At 32.6% G+C, this 22619-nt stretch overlaps 1 protein-coding gene and 1 non-coding gene across 4 annotated transcripts in view; both read left to right on the forward strand.

Moving 5' to 3' along the window:
* The first annotated feature begins 3111 nt into the window (after positions 1–3111).
* The window catches only part of LOC108740832 (sodium-independent sulfate anion transporter), a 29272-nt gene continuing 9764 nt past the window's right edge, over positions 3112–22619 (forward strand). Inside the window, exons 1-4 of one of the 3 annotated variants that reach the window (XM_018475325.1) lie at positions 3112–3451; positions 18712–18936; positions 20267–20471; positions 22204–22424. In XM_018475325.1, the coding sequence (XP_018330827.1) occupies positions 18763–18936; positions 20267–20471; positions 22204–22424 (600 nt within the window). In that variant the 5' untranslated portion in view covers positions 3112–3451; positions 18712–18762. Of the gene's footprint in view, positions 3452–10651; positions 10726–15554; positions 15658–18711; positions 18937–20266; positions 20472–22203; positions 22425–22619 lie in introns of those variants that run through there. The other 2 variants (XM_025976551.1, XM_025976550.1) reach the window with 2 other exon arrangements.
* Positions 21996–22067, forward strand: Trnag-ucc. Its single transcript has one exon. It is a non-coding gene; the product is annotated as a tRNA-Gly (tRNA).

The following is a 22619-nucleotide window of genomic DNA, read 5'->3' on the forward strand; positions in this document are numbered from 1 at the left end:
CTCTTGTTTTTTTCTTTTTTAATATGTAACATTACAATTAATTGATTACAATTAAATAGTGAAAGCAAATTCCTTAGTGGTAGCAAATACCTACAGATGGCGATACACTCTCTTTTGAAGCTAAAATATTGCAATTTCTGAAAGTAAAAATTGCAGGTGTTATAAACTTGCGAATTATTTATAATTCGTTTGCTGGATTTCGATAATTTTGTTTGCAAAAGATGGGGACAAAATGTGTAAAGTCAGTTTATTTGTAACTATACCTCCTTCCCTCCTGTTTGAAGCTAAAACTTTACAATTTCTGAAATAATAAATTACAGGTCTTAAAACATTCATATTATTCATAATTCGCTGATCAGATTTTGGTAATTTTGTTTGTGAAAGATGGGGACAAAATGTTTAAAGTCAGTTTATTTGTAACTATACCCTCAACCCTTACATTTGAAGTTAAACTTTGTAATTTCTGAAAGTAAAAATTAGAGGTGTTACAACTTTAATATTGTTCATAATTCCTTTGCCAGATTTCGATAATTTTGTTTGCAGAAGAACAAAATGTGTAAAGTCAGTTTATTTGTAATTATACTCTCAACCCTTATCTGTTAAGCTAAACTTTGCAATTTCTGAAAGTATAAATTGCAGGCGTTAAAACTTTAATACCATTCATAATTCCTTTCCCAGATTTTGAAAATTTTGTTTGCAGAAGACGGGGATAATATGTTTAAAGTCAGATTTTTAATAAGGGTGCTCATTACTCTTTCTTTTAAACCGAAAGTTTTATATTAGATGAAAGCTAAAATTGCAAGTGTTGTAACTTCCATCTTAATTAAATTTAGTTAGTCAAAATGTGAAGTCAGATTGGTAGGGGTGATGTATACTATTCCTTTTGAATATATAACATTTCAATTAATTTTAAACATTATAATTAATTAGTGAAAGCAAATCCATTAGTGGCAGCAAATACTTATAGATGGCGATACACTGCCTAGATTTGGGCGAAATAGAAGTTATAGTTTGAAAACTTTTTAAAATTCGTTTTCTTGATTTTGTTAGTTTTGTTTGTAGAGATGGGGATAAAATGTGTAAAGTTAGATTTTTTGTAACTATACTACCCCCTGCCCTCTTTCTTCTCCTTTGAAGCTAAACCTTTTCAATTTCTGAAAGTATTATTCATAATTCGTTTGCCAAATTGGATGATTTTGTTTATAGAGGAAAGGTGCAAAATTTGTAAAGCCAGATTTTTTATTGTGCTCATTACGCTTCCTTTGGAATCTAAATCTTTGCATTTTATGAAATTAAAGATTGCAAGTGTTACAACTTCTAATTTAATCGCAATTTGTTTGTTAAAATGTGTAGTCAGATTTGTAATGGTGCTGTATATCCTCCCTTTTGAACTTATAACTTATATTTTTTATAGTCCGTTTGCCAGATTTTGATAGTTTTGTTTGTAGAGGAAAAGCGTAGTCATATGTTTTGTAATTGTACTCTTTATACCTACACCTTCTGATTTTGATAATTTTGTTTTAATTTTTTGAAGTGAAACTTCTTTACGCACGGTAGGGTAAGTTCGTTTCACGCGAGTTGCTATGTAACTGTCTGTCCTCCATGTATGCTTAGATCTTTAAAACTACGTAACGCATTTTAATGCAGTTTTTTTAATAGATACAGTAATTCAAGAGGAAGGTTTATATGTATAATACATGCATAATATAGTAGAGAAACACTGATAATTTTAGAGGTTTCTAATGTGATGTCGTAAATAAACACATTTTTTTTGCGCATACATTGCAAACGCTGGCTGAATCCTACGAGATAGATCAAAATAATATACTACAGTATTGTACACCTTAAAAAGGTCTACAAAAAAGTCCGGGATGATATATGCCTATCTCTTAGGGATAAACCACAATAACCATTTTTTATCCTTTACTTTTTACGAGAAATAATGACTTATTTACGAAGCGATTTTAAGCAATACAGCATTAATCCTTATCCAATTAAGTACATACTTTTAAATACATTGTGCATTTAATATAGATCAATATGACTCTTTACAGCATGTAATTTAAATTAATATTTTCGAAGATATTACAGACTTAAAATACAAATTGTATTATCTAATGAGAAAAAAGCTGTGAATGTTGTATATAAAGACATTCTGTAGTATATTTAGGTGGTGTCTTTTGAAGATTTTTCCTCCTCGAGAATAATCTAAACAAAAAGAAAATATATTTAGTAGTAGTAGCTGGGGCGGGTCGCTAGTCATCTGTAAAAAAAAAGCCTTAAATAGTTCTGGCACATTTAAAAATACCTCGAAAAAATAAAGAGGTCGTAACTTTGCTATTGTAACAACGTAAGAGGTTTGTTTCAAGGAATTGGAATGCCCTGTGTTCCAGTGACTTGTGTTTATTTATTATCAGCTCGAAACATAGCCTGAAAGCAGTTTTTTTTACAAACGGAAATGAATTTCCATATTTTTCAGTCGCTCATTCTGTACATTTGAAAGAAAACTATGAAAGTATCAAAAAGTTTCCTGGAAGCTTTGTAATATCAAGAGTACCTATATGTTAAAATTGAGATTATTACAAGTTAGCTAATAAATTCTAGTATTTCTACGGCAAATTCAGTCATTTACAATCGAAGATTGCAATTTTTGCGTTGTCATAAAACTTTAGTTTTCTCCTTGCAGCGTCAGCCCAGGGGTAGAGTGACAGGAGCGCCAGTTAGTAAGGGGCGCTAAAAAGTCAAATATGAAAAACAACGCGAGCAAAACCGTTGTTAAAACCTAGTAAGATATAAACCTATTTAATTGTATATTGAGAATTAAACCCTAGTTAGGGGTACAATAACGTGGATAAATATTTTACCTGATACTTGTGAGAAGCCGGAACGAACTGTTATTAATATTTAATCCAAGAACTTGATGCCGTACCTGCACCACTACAGTTGTTCACATGATCGAATAAATTGCAAAAACGGAGAGAGAGGATAATTCTACACAGCCGTAATAATTTCTTGTTTCCGCCAATTTCGAACAATAACTACCTAAATGCATTGCGTCAGAGAAGGTCGTTGAAAAAATACAGTAAAAATTAAAAAACATACTTTAACGCACTATGACACAAAAAATACGTGTCTTGTTTATCATTAGGTACATGTACATACGCATACATGTGTAAATATGTTTACATAGTTTACGAAGACTTCGCGAGACCACGGTAATTTCTAATAAATTAGCTCGGCATTGATTTAAGCTAAATACGTTCGGATTTTACTTTATTTTCCATGAATCGTTGCTGTCAACATGTTACTTTACATCTGACTTAGGTATTACCTACTGTTAACGTGCGAACTAGTTTAATAAGACAGCGTCAGCAAGTGATTACTAAATTGATGAAGTGATACACGACTACATTTTCAGTTCAGTTTTGTCAGTTCATTGTTGCATAAATTGGTAAGTAAAATTATTTTATCAAGGCGATAAGAGGTGTAATCAAGATTATTGAAATGTCGACAAAAATGTTTAATAAAGTTTAACATTAAATTTATTGTAATACTTTAGGTTTCAAAGACCAAACTGCCCCACTCTTGGTATTGATTTGGTCTCACTTATTCGATTTTGGTCTTGCTCAAATGCTTCTAGTCTTGGTCTTGGCCTGGCGTATTAAGTCTTGGTTTTGCTCATCACTCTGATGCTTAAGTTTTTCTTTAATAATTCGTTTAAGAACAAATTTTTCTTTTTTTTTTTACAAATTCGAGAACATCGTTCCTCTACCTCATAAACTGACCCTTTCTGAGTAGCATTAAAAGTTGAGAGAATCATTTTAGTACCTATTCGATCATTACTTCGAGATGTTTAATTTATTGTCTGCTAATTTGTTGCGAGGATATGGAAGATCGAAAAGGATAGGTAGTGTTAAAGGATTAAAGTGTCTAACTGATAAATCAACACACACCCCTAACACCTGGGTCTAGAACAGTGGTTCCTAAATTGTGTTCCGTGCTAGGGTCCTAGGGGTTTCGAGAGTGTAAACAATTAAGTGCCAGGGATCTTAAAGATAAAATTATAGCCAATTTATTTTTTTATTGTTGAGATTAGGTTTTGCCAAGAAAAGGTGGTTCAATTACTGTTCCATAGCCAAAATAATAACAAACAATCGGTCTACATACTTGAAATTTTGAGCAGTTAGTCCTTTTACAACGGGGTGAGCACTAAGAAATATTTTTTTAAAAATTCAATCCTTAAAAGAGTAAAAAAAATGTTCAAAGTTTGATATATCGATCAAGACATGTCTCAAACTGCTGAGTGAGGAACATTAAAATTTTACACTAAGGTTCTTGACAAGACTACTACCTACTATAAAATGAATTTTGAAAATACCACCCCTAAAAGTGTAAAATGAGGATTTGATATATAATCGAATTCCACGCGGGCGAAGTCATAGGTAACAGCTAGTCAAACAATTTATTTGCTTTTTAAAATTGTAACAGAAACTTTCGAAAAGTTTCTTGTTTATTGCATTAAATGGTTTTCTTGTTTAACATTTGCATAGACATAAACTGAGACATATGTGTCAATAACTGGGTTTTGCAAAAGTTTCTTATTTGGTTGAAACCATTACCGTCGTTTGTATATCATAAAAATATGAAGTAACAAATACAACAAAATAAATGACAAGAACTATAAAATGAATAGAAATAATAATCAACCACAGATTGAAGTTTATGTAACAAAATATAAATTCATTTAATGCTTTCATAGAAGTACCTATCTAATATGTATTTTAGAAAAACAATTTGAATTAAAGTCATTTTTTCTACTTATTAATAGAATAGTTAAAGTCGATGACAGACAACTATTGAATTGTCCGTGAAAACTAGATCTTTTTGTTGAGATTTTGTCGCTTCAAGAGAGTTGTTTTCGTAAAGTAATTGTAACTGTATTTTTTTGGGCCTGGTGATCTATCAGAAATGTTTAATGACCTCCTAGAGATATCGATCTGAATTTAAACCAGAGAATTTTTATTGCCATACGTATATATACCCGCATATTAACAAAAAATACAATAATTTTATGTAAAAACAAAAGTTTTGTAATTCCACATTGTTGGAAACTAATATCAATTTGATAAATTTTCACCATTCTTCCTATGAAAACGAGACATCTGATCGTTTTGAAACTTTCCATACATCTTGAAACACAAATAAAAATACAGAAGCCAATTAAATTTTTACATTTTCTCCTAAATAAGTGTTTCAAATTTCGTCCATAAAAACGTGTTTATTCGTAAACGTTAATTGTATTGGGTGCAACTTTCTCAAGCATCTTGAAATGCTTGTTGTGGTATGGATTTTTAATCATTATTATTACTCATATATTTCTATGAATAGAAATGATTTAAACCGTCGCAAATTTCGTAAAAAAATTATTGAACAGTACGCAAATTATCAACGGTTATTTCTTAATGAACGATATTGATTTACTAATATGCAAAACCGAATGGGAAACAGTTTCAACAATAGTTTTTGTTGTAAATCACGCATGTAGGTGCCTACGTAATACCGATATACGTAATAGTTCGTGAGTTTAGTCTGATATACTTTTTAAAAACAAATTTGTTATTTAATTAGAAAATAACGTAGGTACCACAGGCCAACGGCGAAAAAAACTTTTTTAATAATTTTAACTAATTTCTATGTAATTTGGTGTGCTGATTCCGAAAAGAATAACGAAAAAGTCGTATCACCCTCCATTTTCTCACATTTCAATATTAAATAAAAGTAAATTTTATTAACCAAAATGTATAACAAATTAAATTATGCTGAACATTTAAAAAATAAATATAATTTTCTACATTGATTGCTATAAACTTTATTCCACATAAATTATCTGTAATTTTGAAGTTTTACATTTTCTTTTGTAAAAAAAACTACCAATTTAAACAAAAAACGAAAATATATTTTTCAAATCTTGTCTTTAAAAACATTATTAATTAAATATCACTTGATATACAGTCATCTATTTAGTCTTTGTTTTTTGAGGTTTTTATAGGCATTAATCACTTCCTTTTGCTGTTGGTCTAACTGTCTTCTGAGTGCAACTGGTAAATCTTTTCTTTTGCCCTTTTTATTAATTACTTTATTTATCGTTTTCTTCAGTGGATTAAATTTACTTTCAATATTTTTACTTGTATTTTCAACTTTATTATTATTTTCTATCATGGATTTTAGTAGCAAATCTTTCTTGCCAGGCTGAAATTTAGATTGGAATTATTTATAAAATGTAAAGACATTTCTACTGTTTTTCTTACCCTTGAGGCACAACCTAAACTTTCAACCTTTCTTGGAAGGGTTAGTGTGGGAGGCTGGTGAACAATTTCTCCAAATTTGATAGTATCTTTTTGATTAAGTCTATCAGAATCAAGTTCTNCTCCGAAGCAACAACGAGTACAAAGGAAAAAAAGGCTTGGATATCATTTAGAGAAGTTGTGACGAAGTTTTTGGGCAATTTAAAAGATCCTAACTATGAACTTATCATATCTAACATGATAAACAATTTTAAAAATCTTGGTTGTCTGATGAGCCTTAAAGTTCACTTTTTGCACAACCATCTTGATCTTTTTCCTACAAACTTAGATGATGTCAGTGAAGAGCAAGGGGAACGGTTCATCAGGACATCAAAGAAATGGAGAAACGATACCAAGGAAGGTGGAATGTAAACGTGATGGGTGATTACTGTTGAACACTTAACAGAGAGCAACAAAATTCTTCGCATCAGGAAAAAAGCTATGCAAGAAACTTTACAAAGAGAAGAGAGAGAAAATACAAAAAAACATGTATCTAATATTTAGTAATCTATTATTTGTAAGAGAAAATTTTAACTTTATTAAGAACTAAATTTTTTAATTTTTAATTATCAAAATTTTCCCCATTTTTTGCACAATGTCATATTGTGGGAAAATTGTTGGTGATAAAAAAAACTGATATCGAATACGATTTCAGCACTAAAAAACACATAAGATAAATTAGTTTAAAAATTGTTGGCCTGTGTACTTGATCGCTAAATGCTCAAAATGGGAGTACCAATCTGCTTAGGTACTTTTTTCTTAACACTTTTTAGAGTTTTGTACATCATCATCATAAGGTCATCAGTCCTAAGACTGGTTGGACACGTACCTCCACTCTTTCCTACCCTGAGCTAAACTTCGCATTTCCCTAAAACTAGAACAATCCACATCCTTAAATCTAATCTAGGTCTACCTCTACCCCTCCTGTTTAGCAAGAAGCAATGCCTTATAGGAACTGTAAATTGGTAGTTACATCACAAAAAGAATATATTTTTAATTGTAACATTGCAATTATATGTTTTGGGATTAATTTTGAAGAGGAAAGTTAAAACATACCCGGAAAAACAGGAAAAATTTTCCAGATTCGATTCTCGTTACTTAATAACTGTTTACATGCCTATAAGGTTGTACAGAACCCTCGGTGCGTGAGTACGACCCGCATTTCTTTTTCTTCAATTTTTATTTTAAACCATACGTTTCATATTAATGTAACGGAATTCTGGCTCGGCTCGGTGAAACATGTTTAAATAAGTTAAATAAAATGAAAACACTTGGTATTATTTGTAAGTTTTGAACATTCATTTTTCAATAGACATATAGGTACTTGCGGTCTAAAGATATTATTCAAGTCATTATTATTGCCGACATATGCCGTAAATTTCACAATATAGATGTCCTGTTGAGATACAATTTAATAATATTTGCTTTAATCTTATTAACGATTTCTGAAAAATATGAATAAAGAAGTAAATTTTATCGAAAACAATTACTTATCGTCCAACACTTTGTCGGCTTACGCACTCACAAAGGGCGTCAAGTGACAATTAATTTTATCTTACAAGAAAATTAAAGTAAAACTACATATGAACGAAAATGATATGAACCATTTCGCGGACAAGTGCTTTTATGATCGAAATATTTTTTATTTATCAATAAATCTTCATTTTCTCAGTTATAGTTGTGGCCTGTTCGTCCGTTTGTCTGTCTACGTGTCTATTATGCAATATTAAGCAAAAGGTAAGAATATTATATTGTAAAGTCACAATTAAAATGTGAATGGGAAAAGATATGGATACTTCAACTGTTACATTTTTTTTATAAGAACTTTATATACGAAGACTTTTCATTAGTGGTGACTTTGTCCGAGATGCAGCTTTGCAATGAGCAATTCCGTTTAAATTGTGTTTTGAGAACGGTCAAGTTCAGCCGATAAATAAAAGTAATAAATTTTTACGATTTGTTTCATTGTTCCGATATATTGATTTACATGAGAAATAAGATTCCAGCCCTGAGTTAGGAGATATGTTAGAGAAGGAAGATAGTGTAGAAATAGATGAACTTGGTTATCCCATAATGAGAGAAGAGTTCGATGTAGCCTTAAAAAATTTAAAGAATAATAAGGCGCCAGGTGTAGATGGGATACAGGGGGAAATTCTAAAACATGCAGGACAAGAGGTTAGAGATCGTATGTTTAAGCTAGTTAGTTACTTTTACGAAACGGGGAAGTCCCAGAGGATTATAAACGGAACGTAGTAGTAACATTACCTAAGAAGAGGGGCGCGGATAGGTGTGAGAAATTTCAAAAAATTAGCTTAACTTCCCATGCGTCAAAAATCTTAACTAGAATTGTACAGAGGAGGATGAAAAAAAGGGCGGAAAAACTATTAGGGGAAGATCAATTTGGGTTTAGAAGAAACAGAGGAACGCGGGAGGTCATTCTAGCTTTACGGGTAACAATAGAGAAAACGATAGAAAAAGGAAAGAGTGCGTACATAGGATTTGTAGATATAGAGAAAGCTTTTGACAATGTTAAATGGGAAAAGATGTTAAATATACTTAAAAATGTAGGGATGAGTTACAAAGATGGAAGAGTGATACTTAGTTTGTATAAAGAGCAACAGGCAGTTATAGAGCTAGGGATGCATCGTAGAGAAGTAAATATTAGGAAGGGAGTCAGACAGGGATGCACACTGTCACCGCTACTTTTTAATCTATACATCGAAGACGCCATCAACATCATTAAAGACAGTACAACTGTAGGGATAGATGTGCAAGGGCAAAAGATTAGTATGCTTAGATTTGCAGATGATATAGCAGTATTAGCATCTAGCAAGGAGGACCTAGAGATAGCTTTAAATAAAATGGAAGCGGTACTGACAGATCAGTACTGTATGAAAATAAATAAAAGTAAAACTAAAATACTGATATGCAAGGGAAGAAAAAGTAGGGAAAGAGCGAATATAAAGATAGGAGACGAAAAATTAGAAGAAGTGGCTGATTTTAGATACCTAGGAAGTCAGATAAGTGAGGATGGAAGGAGTAGTAGGGATATAAAGCAGAGGATAGCGCAGGGTCGTGTCGCCTTTAATAAAAAGAAGTCACTTCTATGCTCGCGAACGGTTAATTTAGAAATTCGAAAAAGGTTGTTAAAGGTGTATGTTTGGAGCACGGCGTTGTACGGGTGCGAAACATGGACAGTGGGAGCGGCGGAAAAGAAAAGGTTAGAAGCGTTCGAAATGTGGTGTTATAGGCGGATGATGAGGATATCGTGGGTAGAAAAGGTTAGAAATGAAGAGGTATTGGAAAGAATAGGAGAACAGAGGACTCTATGGAAGTCAATAAAAAATAGGCGAGATAGGTTGGTAGGACACCTTCTTAGGCATGAAGGTCTAGTCAGAGACATATTAGAGGCAGAAACAGGAGTTAGGAGAGGTAGAAGTAGACCCAGATTAGATTACTCTTCGCAAATAGTTAAGGATGTGGCCTGTTCTAGTTTTAGGAAAATGCGAAGTTTAGCTCAGGATAGGAAAGAGTGGAGGTACGTGTCCAACCAGTCTTAGGACTGACGACCTTATGATGATGAAGTTCCGATAAGCTTCTGTTATAAAAATGCGGAACCAGATACACAAGCGGATGTGAAAATGTATGCGGAACTTTCGTAATTGCGGAAGCGAAAACAGAGATGTGTTGTAACACTATTGTAAGCGGATGTAAAAAATACCGAAGGTAGAATAAGTTAGAAATGTTGAGATATTAAAAAGAGTAGAAGAACAGAGGGATCTATGAAGCAAAAACGGACAGACAGACACGTAAGTGATCCTATTAGGGTTCAGTTTTTCATTCGGACGTAAGGAACCCTAAAAGGAGGAGTTAAGAGAGGTAGAAATAGCCTAGATCGTATAACTGTTGTTCCAGTTTTCGAAAATGCGAAAATTCACTTTAGGTCCGAATAATTGGAGGTGCGTGTCTAACCAATCTTCAAGCTGAAGATGATACTGATGATGATAATGACTGGTCGATTTGTTTTTCTTAAAACAACTAAAGGGTTAATATTTGGTAGGTCTAGAAACAGCACTTACTAATGCAGTCAATAGAATTATTCATGATAGGGTCTTTTCAACACATTATTACACTTTTGTGTATTTAGTATTCATTAATGTTTGCTTTACAGTTGTCGAGCATTACTGCACATTATTTGCATTTTTATTTAGCTAATTTATTATAATATGAACAACGTACAAAGAAATTCCCAACTACAAAATGAAGACAATATGCAAGTAACACGGGGATTTATCAATAAATCTTCATTTTCTCAGTTATAGTTGTGGCCTGTTCGTCCGTTTGTCTGTCTACGTGTCTATTATGCAATATTAAGCAAAAGGTAAGAATATTATATTGTAAAGTCACAATTAAAATGTGAATGGGAAAAGATATGGATACTTCAACTGTTACATTTTTTTTATANACTTTCTCTTTGATTTTCACCTTATAAGACAATTTTTTTTGTCTTATATGCGGATTATTTTGTTGTTTCATAAAATGAAACAATTTAACCACCTGTTAAATGTAGTAATGTGATTAGTGATCAGTGGTTAAAGAAAGTAATAATTGATAGAGTATTTATGTATAATTTAATTATTTTTTTTATTTAAACTTATGTGAAAGCAAAAGGAATATAGCGGTATTTTAATATGGTATACGTACGTATTTAATAATAATAATTCGCACTTAAATTAACAATGTATGTTTACTATAGAATTTCCGGTATTAGCGGAAATAAATAGTAGCATTGAAAGCGCTGATCTTATTTTGCTTGTTTTTACAAGTTTAAAATCCTATCCATAGAAACCAGGATCATGTCAGACACGCTCACCCATTCCGACTTAATTACTCAAAAATTAATACGATAGGTATTGGCATTTGGAAAAATGGTGACTTTTATAGAATAACACGATTTTTAAAAACAGACGAAAAATGAGAAGAATTGGCGGATTTTTGGTATTTAGGAAGTCAGATAAGTCATGACGGAAGGAGTAGTAGGGATATAAAGCAGAGGATAGCACAGGGTCGAGTCCCCTTCAATAGAAAGAAGTAACTTCTATGCTAGCGATCGGTTAATTCAGAAATTCGAAAAAGATTATTTAAGGTGTATGTTTGAAGCGTGAGATTATACGGGTGCGAAACATCGACGGTGGACGTTGCGAAAAACGAAAGGTTAAAAGCGTTCGAAATGTGGTGTTACTGGCGAATGATGAGGATACCGTGGATAGAGAATGTTAGAAATGAAGAGGTTTTAGAAGGAATAGGAGAACAGAGGACTCTATGGAAGTCAATAAGAAATAGGCGAGATAGGTTAGTAGGACACTTTCTAAGGCATGAAGGTCTAGTCAGGGACGTATTAGAGGGGTAGACCTAAATTAGATTATTTTTCGCAATAGTTAAGGATGTAGGTTCTTCTAGTTTTAGGGAAATGCGAAAATTAGCTCAGCATAGGAAAGAGTGGAGGTGCGTGACCAACCAATTGATGACCTTATGATGATGACTGCAATAGGAAGCCAATGTGTAGAGTAAACTAGAAAGGACTCCGTTAGATCCTTACGGAAAATAGCTCTCAGTCAAATTCTTTGAAACTTCGGATTCTGGTAGTTTTCGATGTGTAAAGCAAAAGCCTCAATGGAAGCAAGGTCGTAAAAACACATCTTTTTGTTATTTGGTCTCTTAAAGTTACAAAGGACTTTCAAGGCACAATTACACCTATTATACATATTCAATACTTTCAAGAATATATGCAAATGTTGATGAATTATACCTATGTGTTTCGGATACTATGGATATGTTATGGTTTTAGACTAGGAATGGTAATGCACTCTGCAAAAGTGTATAGTACATCTATCTTACTGTACTTTTGGGTAAAGTTGGTGTACTCAGAGGTGTAATCAGACATTAATACAGAATATATATTATAATGTTCGTGGGTTTAACAAATTAACTTTTAAGACTCACAACGACAAATACTGTTTGTACACTAATTGTTATTAAAGGACTTAAAAACACTAAATACTAAATTATTGCTAACTTAAGTGATGAAATACTCTATTTATTTATACTACTTTTACTGTATCACTATTCACTGCGCTATTTATTTCATTTCTATCACTGTCAATTTATTTCTTGATTCACTTCTGCAACGGTCAATTTATTTCTGCCCCCTTCGGCTATCGTCTCTTCCTTTAAATACTCCCCTGCTTCCTTTCGGGAACCTTCTCGAGCCGTCCGGAAAAGTTTCTTTTTCTTTGAACTGCTTAATTGCTTTCCCGGAACGCAGGTACGACACACACGTTTACAAATACGGCACACATGAAGAAAGGCGCCCGCGGCTAGTCGACGAATCGATAAGCCGCTCACACATACGTATGCCCGATCACACACAAACACGCTCGTGCTCGCTACAATACTTTACAGTTGTATGCAGCTGCGAGAAGTACCAGAAAGTTTCACAGAGGGTCATTTTCCGTAAAAATCTGGCGGGGCTCTTTAATAATGAGATACCAGGGTCGGCCAAAGATTATCATAAGAAATACACCTAAATTAAATTACCTATGTACATTGCTGCTAAAATTTTATTTCACAAACATGTTTAAGTAGATTTAAACTTTGACTAAACTTAATTATGGGAATTATGAAATAAAAATAGGCAAGTTGAAAATATTTGTTGAAACAGTTATCATAAGCAAATTAGGCGCTTCTTACTAACTAATAAAACAGAAGGACGTCATGATGTCTTAGTAAATTGTTTGTTTTCAAATTTATACAGAATAATGAGTAACAAGTACAAACAGAATGACTACCTTTGTTAACAAAAAATAAAAGATTTAGGTTCTGTTTTGCTAGAAATACATAGGGCATACATATATCGTATTATATAAATGAATAATATGTTTGGTCAGTAACTACCGTACTGTAGAGTTAAAATATTTTAAACAATAAGGATATGGGTATTAATTATTTATTATGAAAGTGTATACTGCCTATCTGTTACCGAAAATGTATGAAATCTAGGAATTGTCTATAATTCCTAGGAAATGTATATAATTCCGAGGCTATCTAGGAAATATAAGAACAAATGCTTTCACGGCCGGAATTCATAGTAGAATGAAGATTCGGACTATAGGGCCGTGATCTAAGTGAACTATTCTGTCCAGACGTTTCGTCAGCTACTGTGGTTGACATCCTCAGTGGTAGTGCTGCGTTGACAACGTGAACGTAGATTATATCTCGAAGTCTCGACAGCGACTGGGCCCGGACCCAATGCAGCACTACCACTGAGGATGTCAGCCGCAGTAGCTGACGAAACGTCTGGACACAACAGTTCACTTAAACCACGGCCCTATTGGGATCCGTCATATGGGCATATACCATCTGGTGGCAAAATTTACAATTCAAATGAGGGAAAAATTTACATAGGAACTGTGCACGTAAATTGTAAAATTGTTTATTAAAATAATAAAACACGTTAAAAAAGTAAAAATTTTTTTGATGATGGAGTCGACGAAGTTTTCTTCTAAAGTTAAATCAAATAAAAAGTTAATATGTTCAGTGAAAAGCTGCAATAGCACTTCAGACATAGATCTTCACTCTTCACCTACATTAACTACTTTCCAATAAAAACTAACCGTTTTATATATGTAAAAAATATATTCGGAAAATTAGAGAAAAAAGTAAACTAATAGAAGCTTGGATGAAAGCAGTAGGTATCAAAGAAGTGAATTCCGGAATAAAAATTTGTTCACGTCATTTTAATGCACATGATTATATTTCAGCAAGTATTTACCATCAGCCATAACCTTAATATTTAAAACTAGAATCATACTAAAATTATAAAGTGAGAAATTATTTATTCCTGTGTAATTGATTTAACACAATTCTAATGATACGATATAAGTATTTTGAGGTTAAGAACCTACCTGCTGCAATACAACAAAGTTGCAATAATGTGTTTGCAACGTTCTCTTAAATCGGCTTTGCACGTGCAAGTCATTGATATGATATTGCTTAAATCACCCAGAATCACCTCACCAATTATATAACGTGAATCACTTTTTAAATCCGAAGTTTGTAAAAAGTAGGCAGTAAACTTGACGGAATTTGAAGGCTAGCTTCCGGATTTGTTATTTCCGAATTTTATAATGTGATTGGCATTAAAAACACGCTCACCTTCAACGAAATTTCCTTTCCGAGGCTTTGTGTCAGCCCAATCACATATTGTGTCAATACTTATCATTTTATCGTAATTTAAAAACTTGGAAATTGCACGGTACACTATAGGAATTACGATAAATTTTCCCTAATCGGCGCCATGCTTTTAGGCTCCTCCCATTTGCCCGAATCTTCAATCTACTGTCTAGGAAATGTATAAAATATTGACGTCATTTTTTGGTTAGATAGATTAAGACAAATTAGAATTTATTTAATGCCCCTGCTGATATGTTAGAGTATTTTATTCACAGAAAACATTAGTTTTATACATTTCCTAGTACTATATCGGAATTTCATACAATTTCTAGGAAATGTATACATTTCCCAGCATATGTATGTATTAAAACAATTTGAAAAAATATTTTATACATTTCCTAAATAGCCTTGCAGTGGTATACATTTCCTAGGAATTGTATACAACGCTAAATGAATTTGTGAAAAAATGCCAAAATTTGAAGTAAATTTGCTCGATTGGAAATAATTTTGCAATAAAATTAGAATGTTAGAAGGAATATGACAATCTCTCTTCATGCCAGTCAGATAAACCGTGTTTTAGGGATCATAATACCATTCAATTAACTATATGAGCATAAAAAAAAACGATTACTTTGATATTAGGTACAGACAGATACTTCAACTTTATTTGTATGCACAGATGAGTACGGTTGATTAAGTAGAACAATGGCGGCGTTACCTTTGTTAGTTGTAAAGTTTTTAAATAAAAATAAAAAATTTGGAGCATAAAAAATAACTATAAGTAGGTACATATCATTGTTTTAAAATTGAATTACTTTCGCGAAGAGAATTTTTTAAAAACAATGTGTCATTAAAAATGAATAAAAACAGTTAAAAATAGGTGTGAACGAAAGCGATCATTTTTATTGTCTTACTTATGAACAAATAACCACTTTAACCAGCTGCTATCACGTGCAAACTGGCTTGCTCCATATAAAAAAAATCCAAAATCGAGTATATAGGTAGCTATATATGTATAAAGATAGATACGAGATCAAAAAAATTCATTAGTTCTCTGTCTACTCTTAATGTCTTATACCAGGTAAGCATACTTGTAAAGTACTTATTCAAGTATTGAAAATATTCTACTCAAATACTCTCAGTATTTGTTCTTGTATTTGAAATACTTTTCAAAAATATTTNATGATTATGTATAAATTGTTCAGAAAGTTGTTATAATATATATATCGTTTTTAATAATTAATGAAGTAACAGAAGAACACGTAACATTTTTTCGTTATTTATTTGCAATTTATTTTGAAATTATAAAGATTAGTTTGTCTTACTACAACTATGAGTATCTACTAATTTAATTTTTTGTATCTTTTCGTATGTTTATCAAAATTATATAAAACCTCCAAAACTGATTTCATTGCTTGACTTAATATTTTTTGATGATATATTGACACTAACGAAATAATAATTATAACACTACTATTTTGACTTTGAGAAATGACAGTTAACAAAGACAAATCAGTAGCATTTTTGTTTTTTTTTGAAATAATTGAATTAAGAAGTTAAACCAAACAAAACAATCAATTAAAATTTTATTTTATTTCATAGGCTAATAGTTGATTAAAGTGATCAAGTGGAATTAGAATGCACAATTTTGATGAACTAATAAAATTTTTTATATAATTTCCTATTTCTTGTTCGACATGATTTCGAGACAAATCATATCATAAGCAGACAATACTTAATTAGATACATTGATTGATTTGACAGTCTCATTGAATAGTATCTACACACTTCAAGTTCTAAGCCATCACGTTTTTGCAGACTTATTGGCTACCCAATTGCTTTAAATAGTAAATACTTTATTAATGGGTACCAAATAACGTCCCCGTTAGATGGAAAAGGAAATTTTATTTTTTTTATTGCAATACAATGTATGATGAGATTTTTTTTTAGTTGCATATATTAACTAGATATAAACAGTGATAAGTATGGCGCTTAGCAACCACGTTGAATATTATTGATAATGAAAAAATACATCTTGATGATAAAAAATTCGATGCTTACGTTATCAGCACTTTTCGCATTGACATGCTACTTTTGATTCAATTTATTATAAATATGAAATAATACATTTAATAGGTACTTATGGCATTGCCATTGTTATGCTGTAGGATGGAATATTTTAGGACAATTTTATATGTAGGCAAAGGTCATTTCTTTATGTAGTAATTGAAAATTTCAAATGCTATTTGTATTAAGGTTACAGTGAACACACAAAACAGTTAAATAGAATAAATGTAATAATAGTCATGCTTTTATAATACGACTATTGTTACAACAATTCCCAACAGTTTTTTACTATACGGATGTTTTGAACAAAATTACTACATATTCAAAATTATAGATAGCTTTAAATAAAATGTATGTGGTACTGACAAAACAGTGTTGTATGACAATATATAAAAGTAAAACAAAACACTGGTATGTAAGGAAATAAAAAGTAGGGAAAGAGCGAATATAAACATAGGATACCAATAATAAGAAGAAGTGACCGATTTTAGGTATCTAGGAAGTCAGATAAGTCAGGACGGAAGGAGTAATAGATTTATAAAGCAGAGGATAGTGCAGGGTCGTGTCGCCTTCGATAAAAAGAAGTCACTTCTATGTTCGCAAACGGTTAATTTTAGAAATTCGAAAAATATTGTTAAAGGTGTATACTTGCAGCGCGGCGCTGTATGGGTGCGAAATATGGACAGTAAGGGCGGCGGAAAAGAAAAGGTTAGAAGCGTTCGAAATGTGGTGTTATAGGCGGATGATGAGGATAACGTGGGTAGAAAAGGTTAGAAATGAAGAGGTATTGGAAAGAATAGGAGAACAGAGGACTCTATGGAAGTCAATAAAAAATAGGCGAGATAGGTTGGTAGGACACCTTCTNCTCTATGGAAGTCACTAAGAAATAGACGAGATAGGTTGGTAGGACAAGTTCTCAGGCATGAAGGTCTAGTCAGAGACATATTAGAGGCAGAAACAGGAATTAAAAGGAGTATATGTAGACCTAGATTAGATTACTGTTCGTAAATAGTTAAGAATGTGGGTTGTTCTAGTTTTGTGTAAATACGAAGATTAGCTCAGGATAGGAAAGAGTGGAGGTGCGTGTCCTACCAATCTTAGGACTGATGACCTTATGATGATGACTGCAATAGGAAGCCAGTGTGTAGAGTAAACTAGAAACCGTTAGATCCCTACGGAAAATAGCTCTCAGTCAAACTCTTTGAAACTTTGGATTCTGTCCAATCAGTCTTAGGACTAACGACCTTATGATGATAATTCAAAATTATAATACAAATTTCATAAGTACTCAAATTTCCGAGATCAAGAGAGTGAGATATTTAAAAACTGAGACAGAATAGGGACTGTCAATTTTTATTTTTAGTAACTGAGTCATTGTTTACTTACATTACAAATCCGAACTAGTGATGAGAAAAATTACTCATGGACTTGCAGACTTTGTCTTAGTTTTGCGAAAATACAGAACCAATACCAGCACCAAGACTGTCTATACCAGTGATACAAAGACTGTCAAATACGAAAAACTAAACAAAAAAGTATTAATTCCGGTAGATTTATGATTTACACTATTTGAAGCAACATTCATAAATTTTTTTCTTGAAATAAAACGTCTTTTGTATTTGAAATTTTCAGTTTGCTAAATATAAAAAAGAAACTTTGCCATTGTTTGAAAAAAGGGATCTATAAATAGAAACAAACTAATTTTTTTTTCGGTGTTTTTTTACTACTTTCAATTACTTAAAAAGCTCTAAAAGATTAATTTATGAGTTGTGTTATGTATCCAGTAGTTTTGTATCGTTTTGTTATAGAACAAATTCTATATCTGTCGTTTTATTAGATGTATAAATAAACATGCATGTTAAAAATTTTTCTAGACCTGTTTTTTTTCATATTACGTTTTGATATTAGTATATTCTCATAAAAAAAATGCATTAGCAATGAATCGTTTTACAATCCATTGAAATCGACACGCTTGATAGATGTTTTGTTAGGTATTTTATTCGTAAAAAACGATCAAATTTATTTAATGTGATTTAATTTTTACTGTCTATTTCTTGCATTGTTTCAGACAGAAATTTCTGAGTCCAGTCGGTTGCAACAGTTAAAAGAATAGGCCAGAATGATTATAAAGAAACCGAAGATAAATTTAAAGAGTATTTTTCCCCCTGTCGTTTGGTTTCGTCAATACAACACGGAAAATGCAGTTTGTGACTTCATCGCAGGAATAACTGTAGGACTTACCCTGATTCCGCAATCCATTGCGTATGCAGCTTTGGCAGGTTTGGGACCCGAGGTAAGTCTCAATTAACATTCACCTAAAACAAAGGAAAAGTTCTTCATAATTCTATCACATAAGTGCATACCTAGAATAAATATACACATACAAACACGAAATAGAAACAGGGAGACTGTGGTAAATTAATAAATAAATAAAATCCAATTACTACTAACACATTTACTGAGTTCAGTAAAATTTACGGAGTAGATTTCCGTCAATTGCATATGGATAAAGTTTAATTTTATCAAAAGCTAAATCTAACTATTCAAAGCGGCTGCATTAGTCTTGAATCTACTCCACAAGACGCATTTCTAATTAAATTACATAGGTGACAGTTCTTTTGTGCATAGCTGAAACCAGAGCTTTCTATCATTCGTTTGAAATAAGAATCGAATAGACTGGATTTAACGGCGCGTTTTACGTTTTGATGACTGGGCACAACCACTAAATTAAATAAGTGTTGACGTTTACGACAAATTGATTTAAAAAAATTAGTAATTATTATTTATTTAGCATAAAACCAAATTAAAATTGTGAAGTGTAAATTGAAAGCGCCTACTAAAGGGCGTTGAAAAACAATCTCGCTCTACCTTAATCAAAGGCTAGAGACGACACTGTAAGACATTATGAAATAGCAACTATTTCTCATTAATAATTAATGTGGAAGGTTTTTCTGAAGTCAAAATACAATGTCGGGGAAGTCCGACGACGTGCTATTATTTCCATAAGAATGTTTTAATATGTATCTATACGCTCGGAAATGTGACATAATGATTATATTCCGTTGCATAATATGTTTTCGTCTGTAATAATAATTTCCGGATACATTAATTGTTCGTTTAAATTCCATTTATTGACTCTACCAGATGATGTTTGCAAAATAATATTCTATTTATAATTCGAAAAGAAGAAAAACTTGTTTAATACGTAATAGGTAATTCTGCGCTAATTAGTTTGCACAAAAAATATTTAGTAGATAACAAACTGTATGAGACACATCTGCAAAATTTGAATCAGTCCAATTGTTAAACAGTAACAATGTCGCTAAATATTAACAATCAGAAAAAAAAAATAAAAAACCCCACTATTTATAAAAACCGTTAGAAATCGCACAATTTTAAATTGGTAAAATGTATTTATTTTTAATCTGATTTTTAATATTTAGCAATTAATTTGTATAGTTTAACACTTTACATAAAAATAAAATTTTTCAGATGAATTTAGTACCTGTAATTAGTTATTTTACTAGATGAAACATGTTAATTAGTGTAACTGTTTTACTAGCCATTACAAATTTTAACAGAAAAAAAGTATCTAATTATCTACCTCCAATTTTTCATTACAGTATGGATTGTATTCGTCTTTATGTGGAGGGGTAATTTACGCAGTTTTTGGTACAATTCCTCAACTTAACATAGCCCCTACTGCTCTTTTATCACTTTTAACTTTTACGTATACAAACGGTGCACCTTTTGGGGCAGCAAATGCCGCGGTGCTTTTATGTTTCTTTGCTGGATTGATAGAATTAGTTTGTGGAATACTTCATTTAGGTAAGTTATAAACAATAACAATAAGGTTGTACGCTAATTATTTCCTTGGTGTTTGTTTCTTCATTTATTTTAAAAAAATAGTGTGTGCTATATTTTGCAATTTTTGAATGTCATACTTTTCATAAAACAATGAACAGCGAAGGGTCGAATTTCGAGTCGAAGCACTTCAGAAAATCATTTTTCGTGATATTGTTCAACTCCTCCTTCGATACCGTCTTCATCTATTCAATCGTAGTGTAGCGTAGCCCATTCATGGGTTTCTTCAGATCTGGGAAATTAGGTGGCTGCTGCATTATTAGTGTGTTGTTTTTGACCAAAAATTCGCGCACAAGCAACGATGTATGAGCAGGGGAGTTATCATGGTACAAAAACCAATTTTTGTTCTTCCACAAATCTGAGCGTTTGTGACGGATTCCTTCCCGCAAATTGTGAATAACTTGCAGGTAATATTCCTGATTCGCCGTTCTACCCTGTGTCAAGAACTCATGATACAGCACTCTACCTAACTTGGAGCCTTTTTTCGGTCTTGGTTCGTGTAGCAGCTTCCAATAGGATGACTGAGCTTTGGTATCCACGTCATAACGACAAACTCATAATTCGTCACCAGTTATGACCATCTGGAGCAAATTAGGGTCGTCGCGGACAGAGTCCAACAGCTCCTTAGCAATGTTAATGCGATGCTATTACGATATATATACGAATTAGACCAGTAGTGGTAGTAGTCATACCCCCCATGTGGGGGAGAGTAGGTGCACCTCGACATATGAGGGGTGTACATTCGCTCGGGTACCAAGCCTGCTAAGTCATAAACCCGAAATGGTTACCAGTCCCGAACTGGGAGGAAATGGGTTCCTCGAATATTTGACCAGTGATGAAGACTGGGACTATGGGAAGCTTGAAACCTCAGGTAGGAAATCTTCCTACCTGCTCGGTGGTTTGGGGTTGGACCCGTGTAGTGGTAGTGGTCATATCTATAATGGTAGGGGAGAGAACGTGCATCTCTACATGTAAGGGGTGTATATTCGCTCGGGTACCAAGGTTATTAAGCCTGCTAGGGATTAGATAAGTCCCTCCTGCACTAGAGGGTTTTATGAGGTCCCACACACCTCCCAGATAAAAATGGTAGCGCTATAGCTTTGGTTTCCGCACCTTATTGAGCGTATCTCAATCTCTTATTCACGGGGGTAAATCACTACATAAGAATCGCCAGATTAAACTAAACAAAACGGGGGTAATCGTGGTGTGCCGATATATTAAGTATTACAAATTGAATTTATACATACATATTGTAAACTGATCCCTGCTTTTAAATATTTAATGTACACCCTTGATAGGAATACTGAAGAACTAAAAGACCTACTTTTGCCACCGCGCATCTACACCATTTTAAAATTTCCGCCAGCTTCGAGCGTCAGGCCTGTACGCAGTTGCTTGAGAAGAAGACACTACAAAGTAGAACACTCGAAAGGAGAACGGACATTCAATTTTGCTCATCTTTTCCGCTATTATTCCTATAAATAGATTGCGATGGTGGTGTAATGGTCAGCATAGTTGCCTTCCAAGCAGTTGATCCGGGTTCGATTCCCGGCCATCGCACAGAATCTTTTGCAAATTGTTATTTTTTCATATTTCTTACCTCATCGGTTTTTCTAATAAAATTAATTATTCGCTTATAATATCGGTGTCATAATTTTACTAACAATAAAAACGTAATGTTTGATGAAATTTTTAGGTTTCCTTGTTGATTTCGTATCAGTCCCGGTGGTAGCTGGTTTTACGTCAGCTGGAGCAATAACTATAGCTTCTGCTCAAGTGAAGAACTTGATGGGCCTCAGTTTTAACGGAGAAACTTTTATTGAAATTTGGAAAAATGTTTTCGAACATATTTCAGAAGCAAAACTGTGGGATGGTGTTTTGAGTATCGTGTGCTGTTCGGTACTTCTTCTTTTAAGGGTAGGTACATTATTCAAATAGTTGGATTGAATATTAATATTCAAATGGACCTATTTCATTAAGAAAGAAACTCTGAAACCAGTTTTCAAGTGATCTTATGGAGTATTTTCGTAATAATCTTAACGGTAGTTTATTGTTTCGTCGATTCCTGTTTCGTCACCTACGAAAAATGCATTCCTGTTTGGTCACCTACTC

The sequence above is a fragment of the Agrilus planipennis genome, unplaced genomic scaffold (genome assembly GCF_000699045.2).
Source record: "Agrilus planipennis isolate EAB-ADULT unplaced genomic scaffold, Apla_2.0 scaffold21, whole genome shotgun sequence".
NCBI classification, from domain to species: Eukaryota; Metazoa; Arthropoda; class Insecta; order Coleoptera; family Buprestidae; genus Agrilus; species Agrilus planipennis.